At 41.2% G+C, this 21,851-nt stretch overlaps 2 protein-coding genes across 5 annotated transcripts in view; one reads left to right on the top strand and one right to left on the bottom strand.

Moving 5' to 3' along the window:
* Positions 1–1,681: 1,681 nt before the first annotated feature.
* Positions 1,682–19,496, top strand: tmie (transmembrane inner ear). 4 transcript variants are annotated; one of them, XM_058068817.2, is made up of 5 exons: positions 1,682–1,784; positions 4,009–4,082; positions 7,270–7,387; positions 10,729–10,878; positions 18,855–19,496. In XM_058068817.2, the coding sequence occupies exons 1-5, from the start codon at positions 1,742–1,744 to the stop codon at positions 19,103–19,105; spliced, it is 636 nt and encodes a 211-aa protein (XP_057924800.1). In that variant the 5' UTR covers positions 1,682–1,741; the 3' UTR covers positions 19,106–19,496. The 4 variants fall into 4 exon arrangements, with proteins under 4 accessions (XP_057924800.1, XP_057924802.1, XP_057924801.1 ...); XM_058068819.2 differs by lacking the exon at positions 18,855–19,496 and adding an exon at positions 10,995–11,716 and having other exon boundaries at positions 1,723–1,784; XM_058068818.2 differs by lacking the exons at positions 1,682–1,784; positions 4,009–4,082 and adding an exon at positions 4,128–4,331.
* pth1r (parathyroid hormone 1 receptor) overlaps positions 19,192–21,851 on the bottom strand; it is a 45,813-nt gene continuing 43,153 nt past the window's right edge. The window contains exon 13 of the mRNA XM_058068816.2: positions 19,192–21,827. Within this exon, the coding sequence (XP_057924799.2) occupies positions 21,447–21,827 (381 nt within the window). The 3' untranslated portion in view covers positions 19,192–21,446. The remainder of the gene's footprint in view (positions 21,828–21,851) is intronic.

The raw sequence follows: 21,851 nt of genomic DNA, 5'->3' as shown, positions 1-21,851 counted from the left end.
AAAACACTAGCAACCTTTTGATTAGACCCTTAAGTAGACAACTTGTTTAAAGTACACTGTGTTAGATTCCATAAAATTATTCTACTGCTACTTGCCGCTTACTTACTGTTTCATTTAACATTTTATGCTGTTTTTGCATTGCATTGTTTCCCAGTATTGTTGGCCTTCCCCCAAACCTTGGGTCAGGAGTAGGACTGGGCGATATGGACCAAAACTCATATTTATGTTGAATATCAATATATTACGGAAGCCTCTCAGGAGCTCAGTCAATTCCAGCGTGGAACTGTCATCAGATGCCACCTGTGCAACAAATCCAGTCGTGAAATTTCCTTGCTCCTAAATATTCCACTGTCAACTGTCAGCTTTAATATAAGAAAATGGAAGAATTTGGGAACAACAGGAACTCAGACACGAACGAAGTGGTAGGCGCAAAGTGCAAAGAGGTCATCGACTTCAATTGCTACAGAGCTCCAAACTTCATGTGGCCTTCAGATTAGCCCAAGTACAGTACACAGAGAGCTTCATGGAATGGGTTTCCATGACCGAGCAGCTGCATCCAAGCCATGCATCACCAAGGCAATGCAAAGCGCTGGATGCAGTTGGTGTAAAGCATGCCGCCACTGGACTATACAGCAATGGAGACTCTGGAGACTCCGCAGTTCTCTGGAGTGATGAATCATGCTTTTCCATCTGATGGATGAGTCTTAAGTTTGGAGGTTGCCAGGAGAACAGTACATTTGGGACTTCATTGTGCCGAGTGTGAAATTTGGTGGAGGAGTAATTATGGTGTAGGGTTGTTTTTCGGGAGTTGGGCTTGGCCCCTTAGTTCCAATGGAAGAAACTTTGAATACTCCAGGATACCAAAACATTTTGGACAATTCCATGCTCCCATGGGAACAGTTTGAAGCGAGCCCCTTCCTCTTCCAACATGACTGCGCACCAGTGCACAAAGTAAGGTCCATCAAGACATGGATGAACTTGGATGAACCGGTGTGGATGAACTTGACTGGCCTGCACAGAGTCCTGACCTGAACCCGATAAAACACCTTTGGGATGATTGGAGAGACTTAGAGCCAGACCTTTTCCACCAACATCGGTGTGTGACCTCACCAATGTGCTTTTGAAAGAATGGTAAAAAAATACGATAAACACACTCCTCAATCTTGTGGACAGCCTTCCATGAAGCGTTTAAGCCGTAATAGCTACAAAACGTGGACTGACATATTGAACCCTATGGGTTCCGAATGGGATGGCACTTAAGTTCACATATGAGTCACTGCAGGTGAGCAAACACATTTGGTCATATAGTGTATATTTCCTTGGGAGACTGTGGGAGGTTTGTGTGTGTGTGTGTGTGTGCGTGTGTGTGTGTGTGTGTGCATGTACGCTGAGACACGCATCTCCAGTGAATGAGATACTGAATTAGTATGAGTATCTACACAAGCATATTACATAAACACGTCTTGTCTAATGTCCTTCAGTAATTGAGACTACAAAGAAACAATGTGCAATTTTAGGAGTGCAAATGATGTGGATGTGTAGAAATGAGCTGGAAGTTTGAGTCATTGGCTGTGATATCACCACCACCAAAGCAGACATCCTTAATGTGTGCGTCTGTGTGTCTTGATGATGTGATGGACATGAGCAGCTGCTCACCTGCCACTGATCCTTTTGTTTTTTGATTCATCTCATTAGTGAGATCAACACACACCAGAGACAGAGACAATAATTGGGGGAGGCCATGAGAGGGACCACATGCCAGCTGAGCCCCCGACTAACTTCAGGTGCTTTTTTTTAAATTTTATTTTATTATTTCATGCTGACTCCGTGCATGCTGAATGATGATGCTGAATCCAAACAGCCTTAAAATTCTCTACACAACATCGCATCATGAGAACATCAACAACATTTGCAGGTGTTAAAAAGTGATCGTATGGTTGTACGGACATGGGACACAATGGACAGACTACCATATGGAGGGAAATTATACAACTTTTTTTTAGACAACTTTATCTGAAATAAGTATACAATGAATAAATGACAGGGATTGTGGCTTGACACACATGTACTTATGTATATTTGAATATTATGTCACACATAACTAGGCGGTTTCGCCCGTTCCTCTTTGCAGCATCTCTCAAGCTCGATCGGCATCTGTAAACCTTTACAGTGGAGTTGAAAGAGAAAGGATGTAGCGTACGTCAATGTACATTCCAAAATACTCACAGTGCTTCACTTTTACTACATTACAGCTGTTATGAGTTTTGTTTTTTCCCCCCACAAAAATCAACTTGTTCATTAGGAGCAAGTGGAAGCAACTGTGGTGTCCACTCCCAGCTGAAGATCTCAGTAATCAGCAGGGCTGGGTGGGTATATAAGGAGCATTTGCCGCTCAGTTTTTTTCTTTTTCATTTTGATAGACTTAGTGGGTTGGCAGAGATAATTAATATTCCCCTGCCAACCCAAGACCCAGTTTTGATTTACATGCAGTTTATGTTAATTTCCCCCTGAGCAACCTTTTTTTCACCAGTTTGTGAATTTTTACGTTGGTTGCTCTAAAGTTCTGAAAATCAAACACAGCATGTACTCTGGAGTCCTTTGTTGCAACCTCCACTTGGGAGGTACTCAACCTTTTGTAAGAAGGCGGATTTGTTGAAAATTGCTGTTCAGTATGGCATCACAGTCAAGGCAGGCAGTAAGAATGACATTAAAGAGGCTGTGGTTTCTTATTTGTTGAAGAAGTAAGTTCTCCCTGATGACTCTGAGGCAAAATCAGAGGATCGTGATGAAGAGGGTGAAACTGGCAGCTGGCTCATGCTGGTAGTATGGCTGGCTACTTTGGGGTCAATAAAACATATGACAGAGTTTTGTTTTTTTTTTACAAAATTTCTTCTGGCCAGGTCTGAAAGCAGATGTTAAGAAATTTTGTAAGTTGATTAAAAATTGCCAGTTTACTGAAAAGCCCAACCAGGTACTGCCAGTTGCACCTTTGCAGCCTATGCCTGCTTTTGAGGAGCCCTTCAGCAAAGGGCAGGTGGACTGTGTAGGCCCTTTGCCTAAAACCAAACCAGTTTCTTACAATAATGTGCGCTTCCACTCGGTTTCCAGAAGCTGTTCCATTAAGGAAAATCAAAGCTAAAAGTGTAGTTAAAGCCTTGGCGAAATTCTTTTCACTGTTCGGCATCATCCTGAGAGTGGTCCAATCAGATCAAGGAACACATTTCAAGTCAAAAGTTTTCCAGCAAGTTATGCAGCAGTTGGGAACCACCCACTGTCCCGCCAGTGAGTACTATCCCCAGAAAAAAAAAAACAAAGGTTGTGCCACATTAACATCCTTAAACCATACTATGACACAAGTAAGGTAAATGAAGGAATGGTTGAGTCCCGAGTTGGTGAATGTGCTGTATTAAAATCAGACTCAGCACACGCCGACGACCATAAACAGTCTAGGCCTGGTGAATATGCTGAATTAATTCAAGAATATTTTTTCTGATGTTCCCTCTGAGACAAGTGTGCCGGCCCATGATATTGATGTTGGTGATGCCAAACCCGTGCAATAACCTGCATACAGGGTCAATCCTGAAAAACGTGCCCTGAGACTAAAGGAAGTTGATTACATGGTGAAAAATGGCATTTGCAGAGCCTAGCAATAGCCCATGGAGTTCACCGTGCATTTTGGTCCCCAAGGCAAATACCAACAGTCCACAGTTCAGGCTCCAGCACCCCCATATCATAAATTCACACTATCAGGCTGTGAGCATTTTGTCATTTCTGCTGTGGATGTCCAAGCAGGCAGTAAAAGAAGAGAGTAGTAAAGAGAGAGTAAAGAAGAGAGAGGATGCTGGCTGCCATCGGCTTCCCTATCCTGCACAGGCCAGTCTCATTGTTACAGTATTGCCCATCCCCCCCCACACCCACGTACACAGGATGAGCTGGCTGTAAACCACACCAGGTCTATTAATTAATTAACGTGGCCCCGACTGCCTGACTTGACTTCCTCCCTTACAGGGAAGCAGTATGGACGGAGCGCTGCGGCATTGAGGGATAGAAAAGAGACACGAGGAGAGCAGGGAACCATCATTGTGAGTAGACCACATATACCATTAATCACTTGGCAGGGCAGTGGGTTGGGAGGGGGCGTCGTTGTGGTCCAGTTCTGGTATTATTCGGCACCAGACAAGGGAGGAAGAAGAAGTGAAAGAAGGGGGAAGGGTGGATGCAGGGAGAACAGAATGGTTGGGGATCCGCAGATCCTCCTGCGGGGATTCACAGGACCGCTGCTGCTGTCCCAGTGCTTGTCTTTGGTTCTGTCACAGATACCTGACCCTGAGGTAAGACCATGCTACACAAACACTGCCATCAAAATGTCACAGGTGACCTAACAACCTCTAACTAGTACATGTGTTGCAGTCGTCTCATGTTTGGGTGCAAAGTGCAAGTACGATGCATACCTGTCAACCCTCCCCGGAAACTACCATATATTTTCCTTATTCCTTGTCGCCCTCCCGTTTAGTTTCTCGTATTTTAACTCTCATTAAAGAAAAAAAATCCTCTCTCCGGTACTGCAGACGACAATTGTGATGTTATCCACGCTCAAACAATAACAATTTGCAAGGGCAATCGTGCATCAGTCTGTTCTTTACACCGAAAAAAATCCCTAATTTTCAAATCCTCCTTACAGGTCTGGTCCAATATGACACATTGCATGTTTACTTATTGACCTAAGCTGATTGATTGAGAAGGCAAATTCTATTATGGAGGACTTGTCCTTGTGTTGTTATTGATTCGTCTAGAGCCACACATGCACTCCCTACGTCACAATATGGCAGAAAATCATAAGACTAAGGCATCTGGCTTGATATACCATCTGTTCCTCTACTCTATTTTCTATATGCCATCTAAACCCTAATTCCGGCTGACTTTGGGCGAGTACACCCTGGACTGGTCGCCAGCCAATGGCAGGGCACATATAGACTTATAGATATTCATTTTATGACAAATGAATGTTTGTGGAATGTGGAAGGAAATGGGATTACCTGCAGAAAACCCACATGCACAGGGAGAACATGCAAACTCCCAAGCAGGGAATAGAACCCCCGTCTTCCCGATCTCCTGACTGGGTGGCCAACATGTTAACCACTCGTACACTGTGCTGCCCACTTTCTATGGTTATCATCCCATTTTTTTCGGTGGCATCCCTGCAGCATCATAGACACAGTAAAGCCAAAGTAAAAGCAAAAAAAGACCTAATTTGATGTGCGTATGGGTGTAACTAAGTGTATATATGAAGGAAGAGCTAACAGATGACATAAGGTCTCATGAGATTGGTGTACCTTTTCAGCCTGTTCTTGGTTTGTTTGTGGCAATGCAGATTTCATTCCACAGGAAATGAAATCCACCCTGCAAAAGAATTATATAACCAACGCAAAAAAAAAGTAATTTAAGACTGTGCCAAATATCCTTGTCAAGGCTAATCCAGGTGTGGGAGTTGCACACAAACATAAGTGTTGATTGATGTTTCATCATAGTGCTGTGACTTGATGCCAGTGATATTGGCTTTAGAGTTTTTTCAAGTAATTTTTTTTTGGTTTTATTGTGATCGGTGGAGAGTGCTGAAATCTTGTTAGCGTAGACCTGATGTGGTTTGTTGCACAGACATTTGCACAGCTCATTTGTTTTGACTTTGTACACACCTGCCCCGCCCAAGGCAAAAAAGCTTTACTAAAATCAAAAAAACCTGCAAAACTGTGTTTTATAGTTGTCCATATTCAAATAATTCAAAATTGTGCATGCTTCAAATAAACATTATTTAATTAACATTATTAAAGAACAGCTCCAGTATTCAAAAAAAGCCAATGCATAGCCGTGTCACAATAACACATTTTCCTGAATGATAATTGTCCTCCTAATTATTGTCAATAATCAATATTATTGGTAACATTTTTTGAGACAATTTTTTCATTAATTACATAGCATAATGAGAGTACATTATATCAAAAGCAATAAACTTTAATTTCTCAAGAGTATTTAACATTGTAATTGGAATGTGAAGAGCTTTTCAATAAATTCAACAACATTATACATTTTACAAACAAATGCGTCCTTGTTTTTGTTCTGCCACATCACAGTGTAAACGAATCAATGTCTGCAGCAAATGCAATAAGTGTGCCTTTTCTTATCTATTGGCAACTAAAGTATAGAGTTTCCAACATAACCTCTGGTCATCCAATTGGCTGATCGACGCAGGCATCACCCAGGAAGGAACAAATCGATCTTCTTTTGTTCATTTAATTTTCATTTTTTTTCTTAGCTCTACAGGCAGCTATTTTGCCATTAGTGGTTCTATTTTACAGAAATTCTACTAAATTTGACATGGTCAAGTTATAGCAATAGGCAGAACGTCTCAGGATGGAAACGTGAGAGAATGCAGACTTGAAGAATGCTTGAGTGGTGTCTGTGGATAGATTGATTCGGAAGGAAATAGAAACATTGACGCATGTGACCCTGCTCTGGCTGCACATTAGACAAGGTGCCTTTACACACCCCACTGACAGAAGCTTCAATTACCCTAATATCCAGTTTATAAGAAACCTTGGTGTTTAAGCCACAACTACTACATTTATAAAACTGCACTGGACCATAATCCACATAGGCCCATATCATAAAAATAAATCAGAAATCGCAGGAGGTCATTACTCAATATAACAGCTTGACTCACAGCGTCATCTTATAAAGAATGCTAAAATCATCACACAGCAACTTTACACTAAATCGCTATGAAATAAGTAGTCCTTGTAATTGAGTACACAAGTAATATTCCAAAATATACAATAATATCCACAAAAATTGATGGATGGACATACAATCTACAATGATGCATAATGAATTTCCTCCCAGCAGAGCATTTCATTGGCCAATGGCTGCTCTTTCATACTTATTACAGTGCATTTTTATACAAAATCCAACAAAATTCCTAGATTCATGTTAGGATGGTATAAGTTTCTTCCTTTGCCCATTGGTTTAGTGGACATAAGTAGATTATGTTGTGTTCCGGGACCACCATGGAATGCCAAAAAAGTTGTTTGTGGGGCGTGATAGCCCTGTGGGTAAAATTTCTTGAAGGTTGGCAGGTCTGTTAGTGTTTTTATTCATGCTTGTGCCAGCAACTAATTCAGTGGTTTGTATAGATACATAATACTATATTGAGCTTATGTATGTCTTTACTGGTTGTTCTTCATTGTTTTATTTTCGTCTTTTTCTCTCCCGCAGCTTCTACCCACAGATCCCCCAAAGAAGCCTGACCCGGTCACATCAGAAACAGTTGTTTTTTGGGGGCTGCGCTTATGGCAGGTTATCGGTATCTTTGCTGTCTTCGTTTTAGCAGTCGGTCAGTATGGCATCAATGCACCACACACTAGAGTATAGGCAGTGAATGCACCGTGTGTACAATTATTAGGCAAGTCAGTATTTTGACCATATTCTCATTTTTATACATATGTTCCTACACCAAGCGGAATAAACTGAAATTCCGATGGGATTTAAGCATACCATGTAATGCGCAAGTGTGTACAAAGGGAGGGTGTACCTTTTATTAGGTGTGCACAATTATTAGGCAGCTTCTTTACTTATTTGCAGAAATTGCCAAGATATTAGAACATGACCACAGATCTATTAAATGTTTTGTTGCAAGTTCAGAAAAAGTCGCAAGAAACGTGTCATGCAAATTATATGCCAATCAAACATGTAGTTTCAAGGAACCCATTATCCTCCATGACTGTCATATTCCAAATCTCTAATCTATCTGTAGTGTCCAGAAGTACGGATCATGGTGTTCAGTGCTGAGAGAAATGGCCAAGGTAAGAAAGGCTGAAACCCTATGACTTGGCCCAAAAATATCTGAAGACAGATTTTATTTTATGGACTGATGAGATGAGAGTGAATCTTGATGGACCAGATGGATGGGCCTGTGATGCATCAGCAATAGCCACATAACTCCACTCCAACTCAGATGCCAGCAAGGTGGAGGTAGGCTACTGGTAAAGACTAGGATTATTAAAATATGAGCTCGTTGGGCCTTTTCAGGTTGAAGATGGACTCAAACTCAACTCCCAAACCTAGTGCCACTTTTTTCACAGACTGACCATGGTTTTTATGTAGGACAATGCTCCATCTCATACATCCAAGTACTCCACTGTGTGGCCAGCTAGTAAAGGTCTTAAAAAGGTCTTAAAAAATAATGACACAACCTCTTTGCTCACCTGACCTAAACCCTACTGAGTACTTGTGGGCCCTTAAACGTAAGATTTACAGTAAAGAAAAAGTGTATGTGAGGCTTTGGTTGCTGCTGCACAAAAAGTTAATGGTGAAATGATGGAGAAACTGACACACTCCCTGCATGGAATGCATTTCTTTGTTATTGAAAAGAAGGGTATTTTTGGAAATGCCAGAAGTGTTTATTTGTAAAGTTTGTTTGGTTATTCTGACTTAAAAAAATGAAACAATAGTAGTGAGATGGGAATATTTCAATGTTTCTTTGTGTTGCCCAATAAGATAAGATAAGATAAGATATGCCTTTATTCGTCCCTCAGTGGGGAAATTTGCATTGCACAGCAGCAAGAGTACAGAATCAGTTAAGCAGTACAAAATACACAATATAGAAAAATAAATAATATAAACAACCCAAGTATTAACAAAATCAACCAGAGTTACATACAATGCAGTATGTAGATAATATGAAACAAGATGAGATATATGACCAGTCTATACACTGAGATCTTGCTAGTGAGTTAATATGAGGCATTATGGAAATACTTCACATAGAACTTAGTATATTGCATTTAGAGCCCTTAATATTGCACAATAATTGCCAATAATTGTGCACACAGATATTCTCAACAAAAGCCAAAACCTCACTTCTCTTCAAGTTTGAGGTTTATTTACATTTTTGATTGACCAAGAGCACTGTTGTTAAATTTGAAAACTAATAATCAATAATACAACTTGCCTAATAATTGTGCACACCACATGCTGTAAATGTGTTTCACTCAAGCTAACCTCACTACCATAGAGTTTCTAAAACACATTTGTTGTTGTTTGGACATGAGTTTCTGCTGCAGTGTGTTGGCCTTGCGAGTCTTTTTCACACCATGTGAGTGCCAGATGCTGGCTCTCGAAGGCCTCTCTTAGAGTATATATCCAGATGAGCTCAGACAGGGCACACATTTAATTGAAATACTAAAAATGTGGTAAGGAGTTCAGCACAGCCAAAATGATCTAACTGCACTAAAACTAATTTTGTGATGTCACTGTTTCTGAACGGGCCATGTGGTTAGCTATTAGGCCACATAGCTCGGAGACCCGGGTTCAATTCCACCCTCGGCCATCTCTTTGTGGAGTTTTTGTGGTTAATTGGCGACTCCAAATTGTCCATAGGTATGAATGTGAGTGTGAATGGTTGTTTGTCTATATGTGCCCTGTGATTGGCTGGCGACCAGTCCAGGGTGTACCCCGCCTCTCACCCAAAGACAGCTGGGATAGGCTCTAGCACCCCTTCAACTCTCGTGAGGATATGTGGAAGAAAATGAATGTATGGATATTTCGGGACATAACCTGAAGCCTTCTCTCACAGCCAAGAGAGATGTCTCCAGAGAGGTTGTGTTTTGACAGCAATTAGCTTTCTTTCATGTTACATTGATCACGTTGTCATGCTCAACTCCACAATACAGGCAGCGCTGCTTTTGTTGTTGACATCTATGGCGAGGAGGACGTTTCTCCAACAAACGTAGAAACTTCTGTCCACCTACTCAAAATAAACTGGTAAAGACGGACAACTGTCCATCGAGTAAGTTACCAAGGTATTGATTCTGATATATCGAACACATAGCACATGACATCCCAACACAGTCCATCGAGCCATGTATAAACAAAACATGGAATGTGTGCTAATAATTTACATTATTGTGGTTATCTACAGTATTCATAGTCGGTCTTGTTTTCCTAGTCAGCACAAATTGGTGTCCATCCAACATCCATCATCGATGCCACTTATCCTCACTAGGGTCGCGGGTATGCTGGAGCCTACCCCAGCTGTCTTTGGGCATATGTAGACAAACAATCATTCACACTCCCAGTCATACCTATGGAAATTTTGAGTCGCCAGTTAACCAAACTCCACACAGATGCCCAAGCGGAGGTTTAAACCCGACTCCTGACTGTGTGGCCTGACTGCTAACCACTCTCCACCGTGCTGCCCCATCATGTTAATTTGGTGACTGCCTCACCAGAAAGGTAGTTCCTTATGGTAGCTGCTACAATAAGAATGTTGCTGTAGCTTGGTTTATATACAGGACAGTTATGGAAATAGAACATTATTTTGGTGGGGTGTTTTAGGTGTGCTAGCTGTTTTTTGGTTTTTGTTGCTGTTTTTCTCTCTTTAAAACACACAGAAAGGAAAAGATATTTGGTAATGTTTCCCATAAGGATTGTGAATGATTTGCAAAATATAAAAAAAGCGCAGTTTTCCTTTAATAGAAGTACCTCAAACTTACTTCAACAATATATAGCTCATATATTCAGCAACATAGCTCCATGACAAGACAAACAAATTACAAATTAGTATGGTCTTTCAGTCACGTCGCAACCATAACTACATGAGAGGCTTCAATCAGTGCCAATGTGATGCAGCTCACGTCGTCAATAAATAACTGGTTTCTTCCATCTTCCCCACAGTGATCACTCTGTGTTGCATTTTCAAATGTCGGATCCCAAGGACCAAAAAGGAGATTGAGGCACGTCACGCACAAAGGCAGGCCGCCAAGAAATATGCCAACACATTGGAGACAGTGCCACCTCTTAATGAGCTGACAGAGGTTCCAGGATGTAAGTTGCCTCCTCTTTACATCTTTGGTGTGATGTCTCTTTTCAATATTCTTTCCTTTAATTTCACACTTATTACTTATTGTCCTCTGTCCTCTTGTCTTCGCTTTTGCTTCCAGCTGCTCCTGACTCTTCCACTGTGCAGACACTCTCTGAGCATATCCAAAGCCAGAGTCGTAATAACAGTGATCTCTCCATGGCGGGGGTCACTGAGGAGCAGTCGCCGTCACTCACTTTGCCAGAGGCAACCTGATTACCTTCTTCTTCTTTCTTTTTTTTCTCTGTGCTGTCATCAATCTCAGAGTCTCTACTCAAATAACAGAACCTTTCTAAGAGCCCCAGCATACATCTGATGTCCATTTTGCAGTCTGCACTTACTTGTCTTCACTTTGATGTGGCTCATCATGACTGCATTTGGAGAGACATGGCTAGAAATGACAAATACATACATTATAACGTTAGCTTAGCCCATTGTATGTTTCAAGATTGTACTCCACCGGCTGCACTTAGCCCTCAGTCTCCTCTGAGATAAAAGCCTGCCAACTATGACCAACAGAGAAATAAATACAGGAGACCCTCGTTCTACATTGTTTTTTATTGTCAACATTGTTCCTGGAAGTGGGGCATGTGGTGATGTTGAGTCTCTCCTTCCATGAGCTCACCACTCATGGGGGAGGCCAAAGGAGTCGGATGCAGACTAAGTTTGGGGGCCAGCCGAAAGTGGGGACCGTGGCGGTCCAACCTTCAGGGGCACAAGCTCTCAGTCGGTTGAATATCACCTCCTTGGTGAGGAAGGAGCCTAAACAGGTGCATGAGGTGGAGAACTTCTGGTGAGAAATAGTCGGAATCCCCTCCACACATGGCAAGATCTCTGGAAACAGTCCTCTTGAAGGGGATTCCGTCTTTAGATGTACTGTTTTTCACAATACCCACCCTTTTTGGGGTCTCCTAGAGCAAAGGTCTCCAACTCAATTTACCTGAAATATTGGGGGTAGGGCTGGGGCTTTCATGGTACCTCATGATATGGTGCGATATGTCATGCATGGCACTTCCTGTCTTTGTAAGCACGATATAAGTTTTGCACCCTGCAAAGCGTTCCTTGGATTGGTGCGGCATTTGGGGCGAGCCCTTGGCAGGGTGTGGTGAGTTTCAATGCACACAACTTTCCTTGTGTGCGAGCCTGCGTCGGGCTACGGATGACACGTCCTGTGCAAAAAGAACATTTCTTTTTGTTAGTATTGCTAGTATGTCTTTCTATTCTTCACCAGCCAGGTGACATGTCAATACTCAACTCACTGAGAAGGAACAGTCATACAAGTGTATAGCAGCTATATTGTAATAATAATTATAAACACTCAGCAAAAGGCAGAGATAATCCATAGTAGGGTTTAATATTGTGTATGGTATGTGGCATGTACATATTTTGCCAGTGATGCTGGCTCCCAGTATGCATTGTAGTACTTGGCTGTGGCTTATACTTGCTTTTATAACTTTTTTTTACCAGTGGCCTAGCTCAGACCTTATTCACAGTATGACCTGCGGGCCGCAAGTTTGAGACCCCTGCCCTACAGGCAGTACTGGAGGGTTCTCCCTCGGGGGATTTCTTTGTTCTGCTGGGGGACTTCAACTCTCATGTTGATGGCAACACTGGTGACCTGGAGATGCATGATTGGGAGAAATAGCCCACCCAATCTCAACAACTCCTGTGCTCATTAGAGATTGTCCATGACCAAGCATAATGGTACCCACATGTACACTTGGCACCTGGGCCACAGTCTCATGATGGATCTTGTGGTTGTGTCGTCAGACTTGCGGCCATATGTTCTGGACACCCGATGAAGAGAGGGGTGGAGCTGTTACCACCTGGTGGTGAGTTGGCGCCGCAGGTGGGCGATGATGCTGGTCAGACCCGGCAGACTCTCACTTCCCACATGCTTTGATACGTATTTATAGCCATGGAAGAAATTCTTAGTAAAGTTGATTAAAAAGGTCACATCATTAAACAATTAATTGAGTCCAGACATTTTGGTGCTCTCTTTTAAACCATGCAAACTTTTTTGACCCTGCCTTTTAAAAGCAACTGAATCGAGAAACGTTAGCATTATAGGTGTACAGTTCCTTACTATGAGTAATTAAGAAATGAGCGCTACTGCTTGCCAAATAGTTAGTGTTGTCGTCCAATGAAAAGAATGTACATGTCTCCAAATTTTACATCATGTAAAAATTGCCAAATAGTGAGCCTAAATGTTTATTATTGATTGTTGAGACTTTACAGCGTCAACCATTACTCTACATATGAGCAATGTTTTGCTGGGGTAGTAAAGTGGAATGAGCACATGTAACGTCAGAATGTTGAAGCACACTTTTAAACATGATCATTTTAATGGCTTTCCTACCTATTGTCACCATGGTGACGCATGCTCGCGCATGTTTGCACCGGTGTGACGGCTTATAGAAATAAAAAGCTATTCCTACACTCTTCAAACTGTATTTAAATGCTTCTGCTTCTTTGTTTTTGTCTGGTGTTTTCACCTCATTGTATTTGCGGTGATGCTTGCTGGTTTTTAAGAAAACAAACATACGGCTTAGCAGAGGTGGGGGACTTGGGTCACATGACTAGAATCGAGTTGTAAATTTAAGGACATGAGCAATGGTGGAGCCAGACATTTTTCATTGGGGGGGGCAATGTGAGACCATTTCTCACACAGGGGTGGCAATAAGTTGATACCTGAAATGTCCAGATAGCCAGGGAGAGAGTGACCGAGTGACCCCGTAGCTCCACCACTGACCAAAAATGATTACATTTGGGTTCAAGGATTAGCTGGTCGATTAACGTATTAAGAAGAGAACAATAGTGATGTGAGCCACTAATTTAGTTTCCAATCTGATGCTGAGCAACATGCAGGATGGTATCAGCGATATTGACTTATATTATCAATACTTTGTGCGAATTCACCTCATTTGTCTGACAGATTTGAAAACGTATTTTTTGTGAAAAGATAACCATATAAGAACATGCTGCAAACACATTTAATTAACGGGGGGGAAAGACCCAGTCAGGATACCCAAAGGTGGAAAGTGCTTTCCTGATATGTGTCTGTTTCTTCTTCTGTTTCGAGGCTTCTGATTGGGGATGAGCTTGTTATAAACGATTATCCGTTCTGGAATGGATTATCCAGATTTGCCAGATATAAGTATGGAACAAGTACATTCTGTCAATGTCTGTATTTGTGTTTAAAGAAAATGCTCATTATTACTCGTAGAGAGTGAATACATAATGACAGACAGAACACAGATACAGAATTAATAAAGTATTCTGCCTGTCATTGTGTATACGTTCTCCATGTGCTGCGATTGGCCAGTCACACACAACGACTGGCTCTACCTAGATTACTCTGCAAGTGGCAGCCATAGAGAAGCTCAGCGGTGCCTCATTCACGTACACGGTTCAATTGGAAATTGAAAACGGCTCTGCGTTTGTCACAATGCTTCCACTTTATTAGGTTTTCTTCAACCTGCCACTGTTTTAATTGTTAAATTTGTTCCTTAACATGAACACAAAACAACTCAATTGGGATAGCATGACCGCATTTTTTTCCTTGAAATGTGTCTTCGTCCGTGAAGGCATCATAAAACAGCTGTTCTACCTACAAGATAAGAATTTTGTTAATTTTCAGTTAGCTGTCACGAGGGGGTGAAGCCCTCTCTTAGTTTCCTTCTTTGCCTTTGTTCCGGTCTCCATGCCCTTATTTTGGTAACCACTTCCCTTCCATTTTCCTTGCTCCTGCTCTTTTCACGCACCTGCTTCTAATTTCATAATCCCTATTTAGTTCAGGTGCGTGCTCTTTCTGTTGTGGCTTCATTGTGAATGGTCTTTGGTTTGGCTTGTTGGCTTGTGGTAGTTGCTGTCTGTTATCCTGCTACTGCCATTACTTCATTAAAAACAACATTTTATATGCACTTTTGGTCCTGCTCTCGTGACATTAGCAGTACATAGACTGTGGTAACGGTAACCTGTCATGCTGGCCAAACCTTAGGTACACTTGCACAGTAGCACATGAGTGGCATCAAGCATTCCACATGCATGACTGACATAAGGATGCTAAAGTAAGAAAACTGCTTGTAATACTGAACGCTTTTGAAAAAAATACAGGGACCATGGCTGACAGATTGCCATGTTTGCATGAATCACCAACTTCACACAGATCACGACCCATAATTAAAGAATGAAGTCTAAAGGATCACTTACACACGTACGCAATACAAATATAACTGAATAATAAACAATACATGTAGCAACTTCTGATCAATCAATGTCAATTTCAGATGTACAGATCTAAGCCCTGCCCATTTCCGGCTCCAAGTACGGCTATGGATACAGATAATTGAAATGGGTGAACACATACAGCTACAGATACAGATAGTGGTGTACTCGCTCATCCCTAGTTCTGATAATCCCAAGCTTTAAGCCTTTCATATGAAAGGCATCCCACATAAGCTCAAGATGAATTACATTGTATAGACGAACATATTTCGACATTTCCAGATGGACAATTGTCGGGTCAGAGATTGTTTGGTGTTGTTGAGGTCAGGGTTGGTTTAAGAATGTAGGAGCTGTATGTCGGAATACTTTTGTCCATAACGTGAGCTATCTGCTGGTACTGCAGCAACAGATGTTCTCTGGGTCACTTGCTACTGTTTCCACAGCAAGTCAGCAGGGGGGAAGAGCGGATGGTGGACAGCAAGGAAAAGGTCACTGAAGGTTTTATGTACCATCGACTGACGAGTGAGTGACCTGTGAAAAGGAATTTGAGTTTGGTTACCACACAAAATAAAGACTTAAGAGAACTGTAAATGAAATAACAACACATAATTATTGTGTACCATTTTTGCAATGCAACTCCATGAGTGACAGGTGACAACAAGCGGTATTGACATATAACGGCGAACACTGTCCAGCCAATGATAAGATCATCCAGCCAATGAATCCTTAACCACACATTGAGTAGTACATGTTTTGCAGGTTTGCGTATAACAAGTACTGCTTGCTAACCCTGTATTATGACGAAACCAACAGGCAGTGCAGCATCCAATCACCAAGCCAAAGTAAAAAAAAAAATACTTCTTTTAAGCTGGACTGTCTGTCTGCACTAGAGAACAGAGGAATAATAGATTGAGAAAGGGTTGCTCTTAAATGCATGCTGTGTTACACTGAGTTTGCCCGATTGTTGCCAAAGGTATCAGAATGTGTTTTTTTTTTGGCTGAAATTTTGCTTATTTAACTTTTTTATTTAGACAGCCAACAAATATGGCATACATTTCATGTAAATTTCCAGAATGCATTTGTTCCTCACTGTTAATTGGTTCCAGAACCATGCGCAATAAGCGAATTTATGCAAAGTAGGATTCAATGTTAATAAATTGAATATTTTCCAAGTTACAGCTTAGAAAACCTGTTTATGACTTTTTAACATTTTTAGAGCCATGTAGACATGAACTAACGCCCCTATAGCCACTTTTACACTCTTATTATTCTTTGTTTACATCACATTGTGCAAACTAAGGGATCAGTGCAAGGATATAAAAGATGGCTGGGCAAGGCAATTTACATATAGAGCACAATTCATTTGATGACCCCTGGGGAGCCTCAAAGGTCATTGTCATTTGGTATGAGACACAGTTACCAATTCCAACAAATTGGAAGTCCTGTCCCCCATATAGGACTTGAACCAGTTTAAAGCAGTACCAGAGATTGTCACCAGCTAAATAATGAGCCTCTCCATCCATCTATCCATCCATCCATCCATCTTCTTTGGCAGTAATCTTCACTAGGGCAGCATACCCCAGTGGTATGCTGCCTACATTTTTCCCTCTATCATGTTGGACGTGGCATAGCTGACTCCATGCAGTGTTAAGGTAATGTAATATAAATTGTTTTGTCACTGCCGCTTAGTGACCAGAGTACATATAACTTGTATTTCTATTTTTTTGGACTAATTATGGGCCATAGTCAGCCATGAAACATTTATTATTTATTAAGTAATTCATTTTTGAAAAACTGTGATGAGTGAGAGAGTGATGTTCAAACTGCAATATAGTGACGTACAACTGCACGTAATTAACAAAATAAACGGTAAACAAGAAAAGAAATGGAAAATTAAATTGTAAACTAGGGGTTTCTTACAAGATTCAGACATTAGTTCCATGGCTTGTTTAGTCTGAGTTTGAAAATAAAGAAAGCCACATTGTGAAATAGGACTTGCCGTTCGTTTGAACCCACGCATATACAAAATATGATGCTACAGTGTGTACATCTGATGGCGCTCCAGAGATCTAAGGGATGCACAGGTTGTTTTTGTGTAAGCTCACAAACATTGGTTACAAGTCCACTTACTGTTCCCCCAAGATGAAAATATTCAGTGGTAGAAAACTCTGACTTCTAATAAAGAATCATGTTTTTATGTCCTCTGGTGGTTTTTGACATTTGCTGTTGTTTGTCCTTTGGCTTCTCAACCTTTCGAAGCTGCTCTCTCCGCAGTCATGGTTACTTCATGTTGAGAAACACACTGAAAAGTACATTTCATATTTATTGCAGCCATTCAGTGCTGCACGGCGGACGAGTGGTTAGCGCGCAGGCTGCAAAGCTAGAAGATCGGAGTTCAATTCCACCCTTGGCCATCTCTGTGTGGAGTTTGCTTTTTCTCCCCTTGTACGCATGGGTACTGGTCCGGTGTGAATGGCTGTTTGTTTATATGTGCCCTGTGATTGGCTGGCGACCAGTTTTTGTCTATGCTCAGATACTTTAGGAAATTAGGGGGAAGAATGTTCATTGCCCAAACTATATATCTGGGTTCTGGTTGGAATTACATACATTAGATGTATGTTCAGAACAATGGAGATTGTGAAAAGGAGGTGAAGAAGCGTGTGCAGGCAGGATGGAATGCATGGAGAAAAGTGTCAAGTGTGATGTGTGATAGAAGAGTTTCAGCTAAAATGAAAGGAAAGGTATACAAAACTGTGGTGAGACCAGCCATGTTGTTTGGTCTAGAGACAGTGCCACTGAGGAAAAGACAGGAAGCAGAACTGGAGGTAGCAGAGATGATGATGCTGAGGTTGTCATTGGGAGTGACCAGGATGGATAGGATCAGGAAGGAGTACATCAGAGGGACATTACATGTTAGAGGCCTTGGAGATAAAGTCAGAGAGGCCAGACTGAGATGGTTGGGACATGTCCAGAGGAGACATAGTGAATATATTGGTAGAAAGATGCTGCCAGGTAGGAGGCGTAGAGGAAGACCAAAGAGGAGGTTTATGGATGTAGTGAAGGAGGACATGAGGGTAGTTGGTGTGAGAGAGACCGATGCAGAAGACAGGGTTGGATGGAGGAGATTGATTTGCTGTGGCGACCCCTGAAGGGAAAAGTCCAAAGAGAAAGAAGAAGAAGATTTGGGCGTTCAACCACAATATTCTGGAGAAATACCACTTTTTGAGTTATATATATGTCTGAAGTCAGAGTTTCAGACAAATCTTAAAAAAAAAACTCCAAAGTTGAACACCCCTCAAATTGTACAATGATGTTGAGACTGAATTTTAAAAATTAAACCAACTCCAAAATACTATAAAAAGAACATCTCCTAAACCAAAGGTTTCAGGACAAGCTATAATACCCTTTAAATTCTACATTTTGGAATTGGAACGACATTCATGTGGAGAAATATATCTCTAAACTTCATCGGCCTTAAGATGGTTGAGATGATTCTTGAAGTGTCAACAAGCTTCCTGTACATACAAAGACCTTGATTGCATGAGAAGGTCAACCCATTGAGCAAATTATGTCAGCTACTTATTTGTTCCCCACTTGAAACATTCCTCTTGAGGGTGCAAACAGATCAAGCTTATTACAAGACACAGGAGACATCTCATCTCTTCATGACCTGCATCCAAGCCTCATCTCATCTCTTTTTCTTGTCTCGCTGCAGCAGCCAAAGCCGAGAACAAGGAGAACGAAGAGGAGGTGGCTACCGTCTCCGGGAAAGTGGACGCTGACCGAGGAGAGAGGAAGAGCAAGGAGGCCAGAAGGGAAGGAGGCAAGGGTGCCAAAGAAGGTAAAGGGGAGGAAAAGGTCGCATCGGCAGCGAAAAAGGGGGAGAAAGGAGTGGCGAACAAGGAAGGAGGGAGGAAAACCGCAGAGCAAGGAGGTAAAGGAGGAGCCAAAAAAGCTCCAAAGTGAACCCATGGACATACTCCTTCCTGTTTGTTTTGTACATAATATTATTTTTATCCAAATTCATGTCTCAGGAAAGCATATTACACCAAATACCTTTTATTGTCACACTGCAACATTGTATACACTTTACACTGATATGTACACATCTCTATGGCAACAGGATAATAAACACATATGACAACTCTTCAATTCTTCCATGAGAGGTATCATTCATGAACTTTGACCTTTAGCTCTACGTTTTATCAACCGGTAAAAACCACAATCATTTGAGATAATCAGAAGAGAATACTGTATTAGATGTAGAAATGAATAATGATGATAAAGTGCTTCTGTAGTAATATTAGACACCCATGATCTGGCACTGCGCTCTTAGTTAAAGATGTATAGAAAGATGGCCAAGAAATGCAATCATTTTGGGCTTTAAAAAGCTTTTCAAATTTTTGCAAAAGAATGAAATCATCATAGTAAAACTAATCCAAAACATGGAATAAGTCAGTTTTCTACTACAGTGGAACCTTGAAATTACATGTTTGAGTTCAGCCACATTTTTGGGAAAACTATGTTTCTCGAGTTGACTCCCTCTGAGGTTCTAAATTTTGGATTCCAACAAAATTTGGGGTAAGGAAAATTATTCTGAAATGGAACATTCTGAAGTTCAACCAAATTTAGCTGGAAAAAAAGTCCATGAACTCTAAGGCAATACATTTCGGAGCTAAAGAAAAATTTGTGGGGAAATTAGACCCCCAATTTGCCTCCTAAGGTTGTACATTTTGAAGAACAAATGTACGATTCTGAAGTTGACTGTCTTGGAAAACGGATTTCAACCCTAAATTTGTACATCTCAGAGTCTTCCCAAGTATTGGGAAAATATTTCATGGAACGTTTTGAAGTTCAAACAATTTTCAAAAAAATACACAGCTACTGTCCAAAAGTTTAGCAAAATTTCTATTGTCTATGTATTCATTCTCATTATAAAAATGTATTCTTAGTTCAAACTAATTTGATGTCAACCTGCTTCCTGGAACTAATGAATTATTAATTAATTGTCAGCTCATGATAGGTATTTGGCAAAGTTTAGCTAGTAATATTAGCAATGTATAACTTATCATAATCACAAAATGACTCCAAATTTTTGGATGCTTCGCTGAGACAAACGCCACAGCGGCAAGCCATGACCTCTAAACAAAATTTCTGTAAAGTTTAACTTCAATTGTGATTCATTTATTTGGCCAATTTTGTAGTTTTAAACCAATGTTGGTAACATATGCTAGCTCCCGGTATTTCAATTTTTGGTTGAAAAAGTGTAGTTTGGAGCCAAAGAGGGACACCACATTTAAGTTGGAAATTCGAGTTTCCACTGTAATCACATTACATTTATTTTTTTGTACAAAATTCCATAAATCATATGAATAAAGGCTTTTTTTTGTTCTTATCTTTACAATTTGGTTCTGTTGACATATGGAAATGTTGGAAGGTTATGTCGTACTCCAGTTTCTAGAGGGCTAAAACATGCTGTTTAGAATTGGACTGCTAAAAAGCCGGGCAATTGTGTGGTCCAAAAACAGAATGAAAAAGAGCCAGTTCTGTTCATTGATGACCAGTACAGTATTTAACTGCAGAATTGAGACTTTTTGGTTGGTGTACACAAAATAACTTGTATTCTCTTTGTGCTACTCTGTAATACACAAAGCACAAGTGCAGCGACAGCTTTTAAGATCTCCCACGGAATGTCATAATGCTTGTTTGTAAATATCACCGATGCGGTCACATAAAAGAAAAACTATACACACAAAAAAAAAACTCATATTGGCAAAAAGACAACATTAGCTCACAATTGGAAAGTCTTTGTAAACATTGTGACTCGTATGTACATCAATAAGCAGCATATATAGCACTGGATTTTATTTGTACAAATGTGTTATTGTCCACAAGGGATTCCAAGGGTATTTGCAGACCTTGAGTGTTAGAGTTGCCAAGCAAAAGTTGAAATGTTATTGGGGGTAATACTTGACACATTCAGTTGTACTTAGAGAGGACTCATGAGTAGCAGAAATGTTCACAAAAATGCTTCTTAACAATAAAAGTAGAAACACCAGCTGAGGGACTGCAATTACCTGAGTGTCTTCTGCTTTAACACTGATTTTTTTTTCAGACATTTTGAAACCAAACCTTCAAATATATATCTACTTTGACCTGGTTAAGGCTGTTACCTGGCAACTTCAGTCTCTGCACAAAAAGATCACAAAAAATGATGGCAGTGGACGTAAAGCAAGTAAAAAATAAATAACAGCCTGTTTTCAGACTGTTAGACATTCACTGTTATGCGGGTGAACCAACTGAGAGGTCACATGACCGTTTCCCTCTCCTCCGCCACCACCACCACAGGCGACGGCTTCTTCTCCTCCTCGCAGGGCGGTAAAGGCGCAGAAGCCTGCTGCTCCTCAGCAGCAGCGTGGGGCTCTTGCTGGCCTGACACGACTACAGAGTTCTCTGAAACGGAGCCGTTCTTGACGTAGCCTGGCAGGTTGCGGTGTCCGTTGACGGGCGTCGGCCCCAGCCGAGTGGTGAGATGAAGGGCGTGTGGACCCCTGGCGGTAACATTGGTGACACTGGTGTGCGACACCATGGGCCCGTAGCTGTACGTGTTGCTGCCGCTGCGTGCCTTCCTCTTGAAGTCCAATGCCAGAGTCCGCCGACTCCATGACTTCTTGATTTCAGCTTGAACCTACAAATACAACACATTTAGTAT

Source organism: Doryrhamphus excisus, linkage group LG6 (assembly GCF_037039965.1).
Source record: "Doryrhamphus excisus strain RoL-2023G ecotype Guam linkage group LG6, RoL_Dexc_Guam_v1.1, whole genome shotgun sequence".
NCBI classification, from domain to species: Eukaryota; Metazoa; Chordata; class Actinopteri; order Syngnathiformes; family Syngnathidae; genus Doryrhamphus; species Doryrhamphus excisus.
The sequence above is the reverse complement of the archived record's forward strand: the minus strand, read 5'-3'. Positions and strand labels throughout refer to the sequence as shown.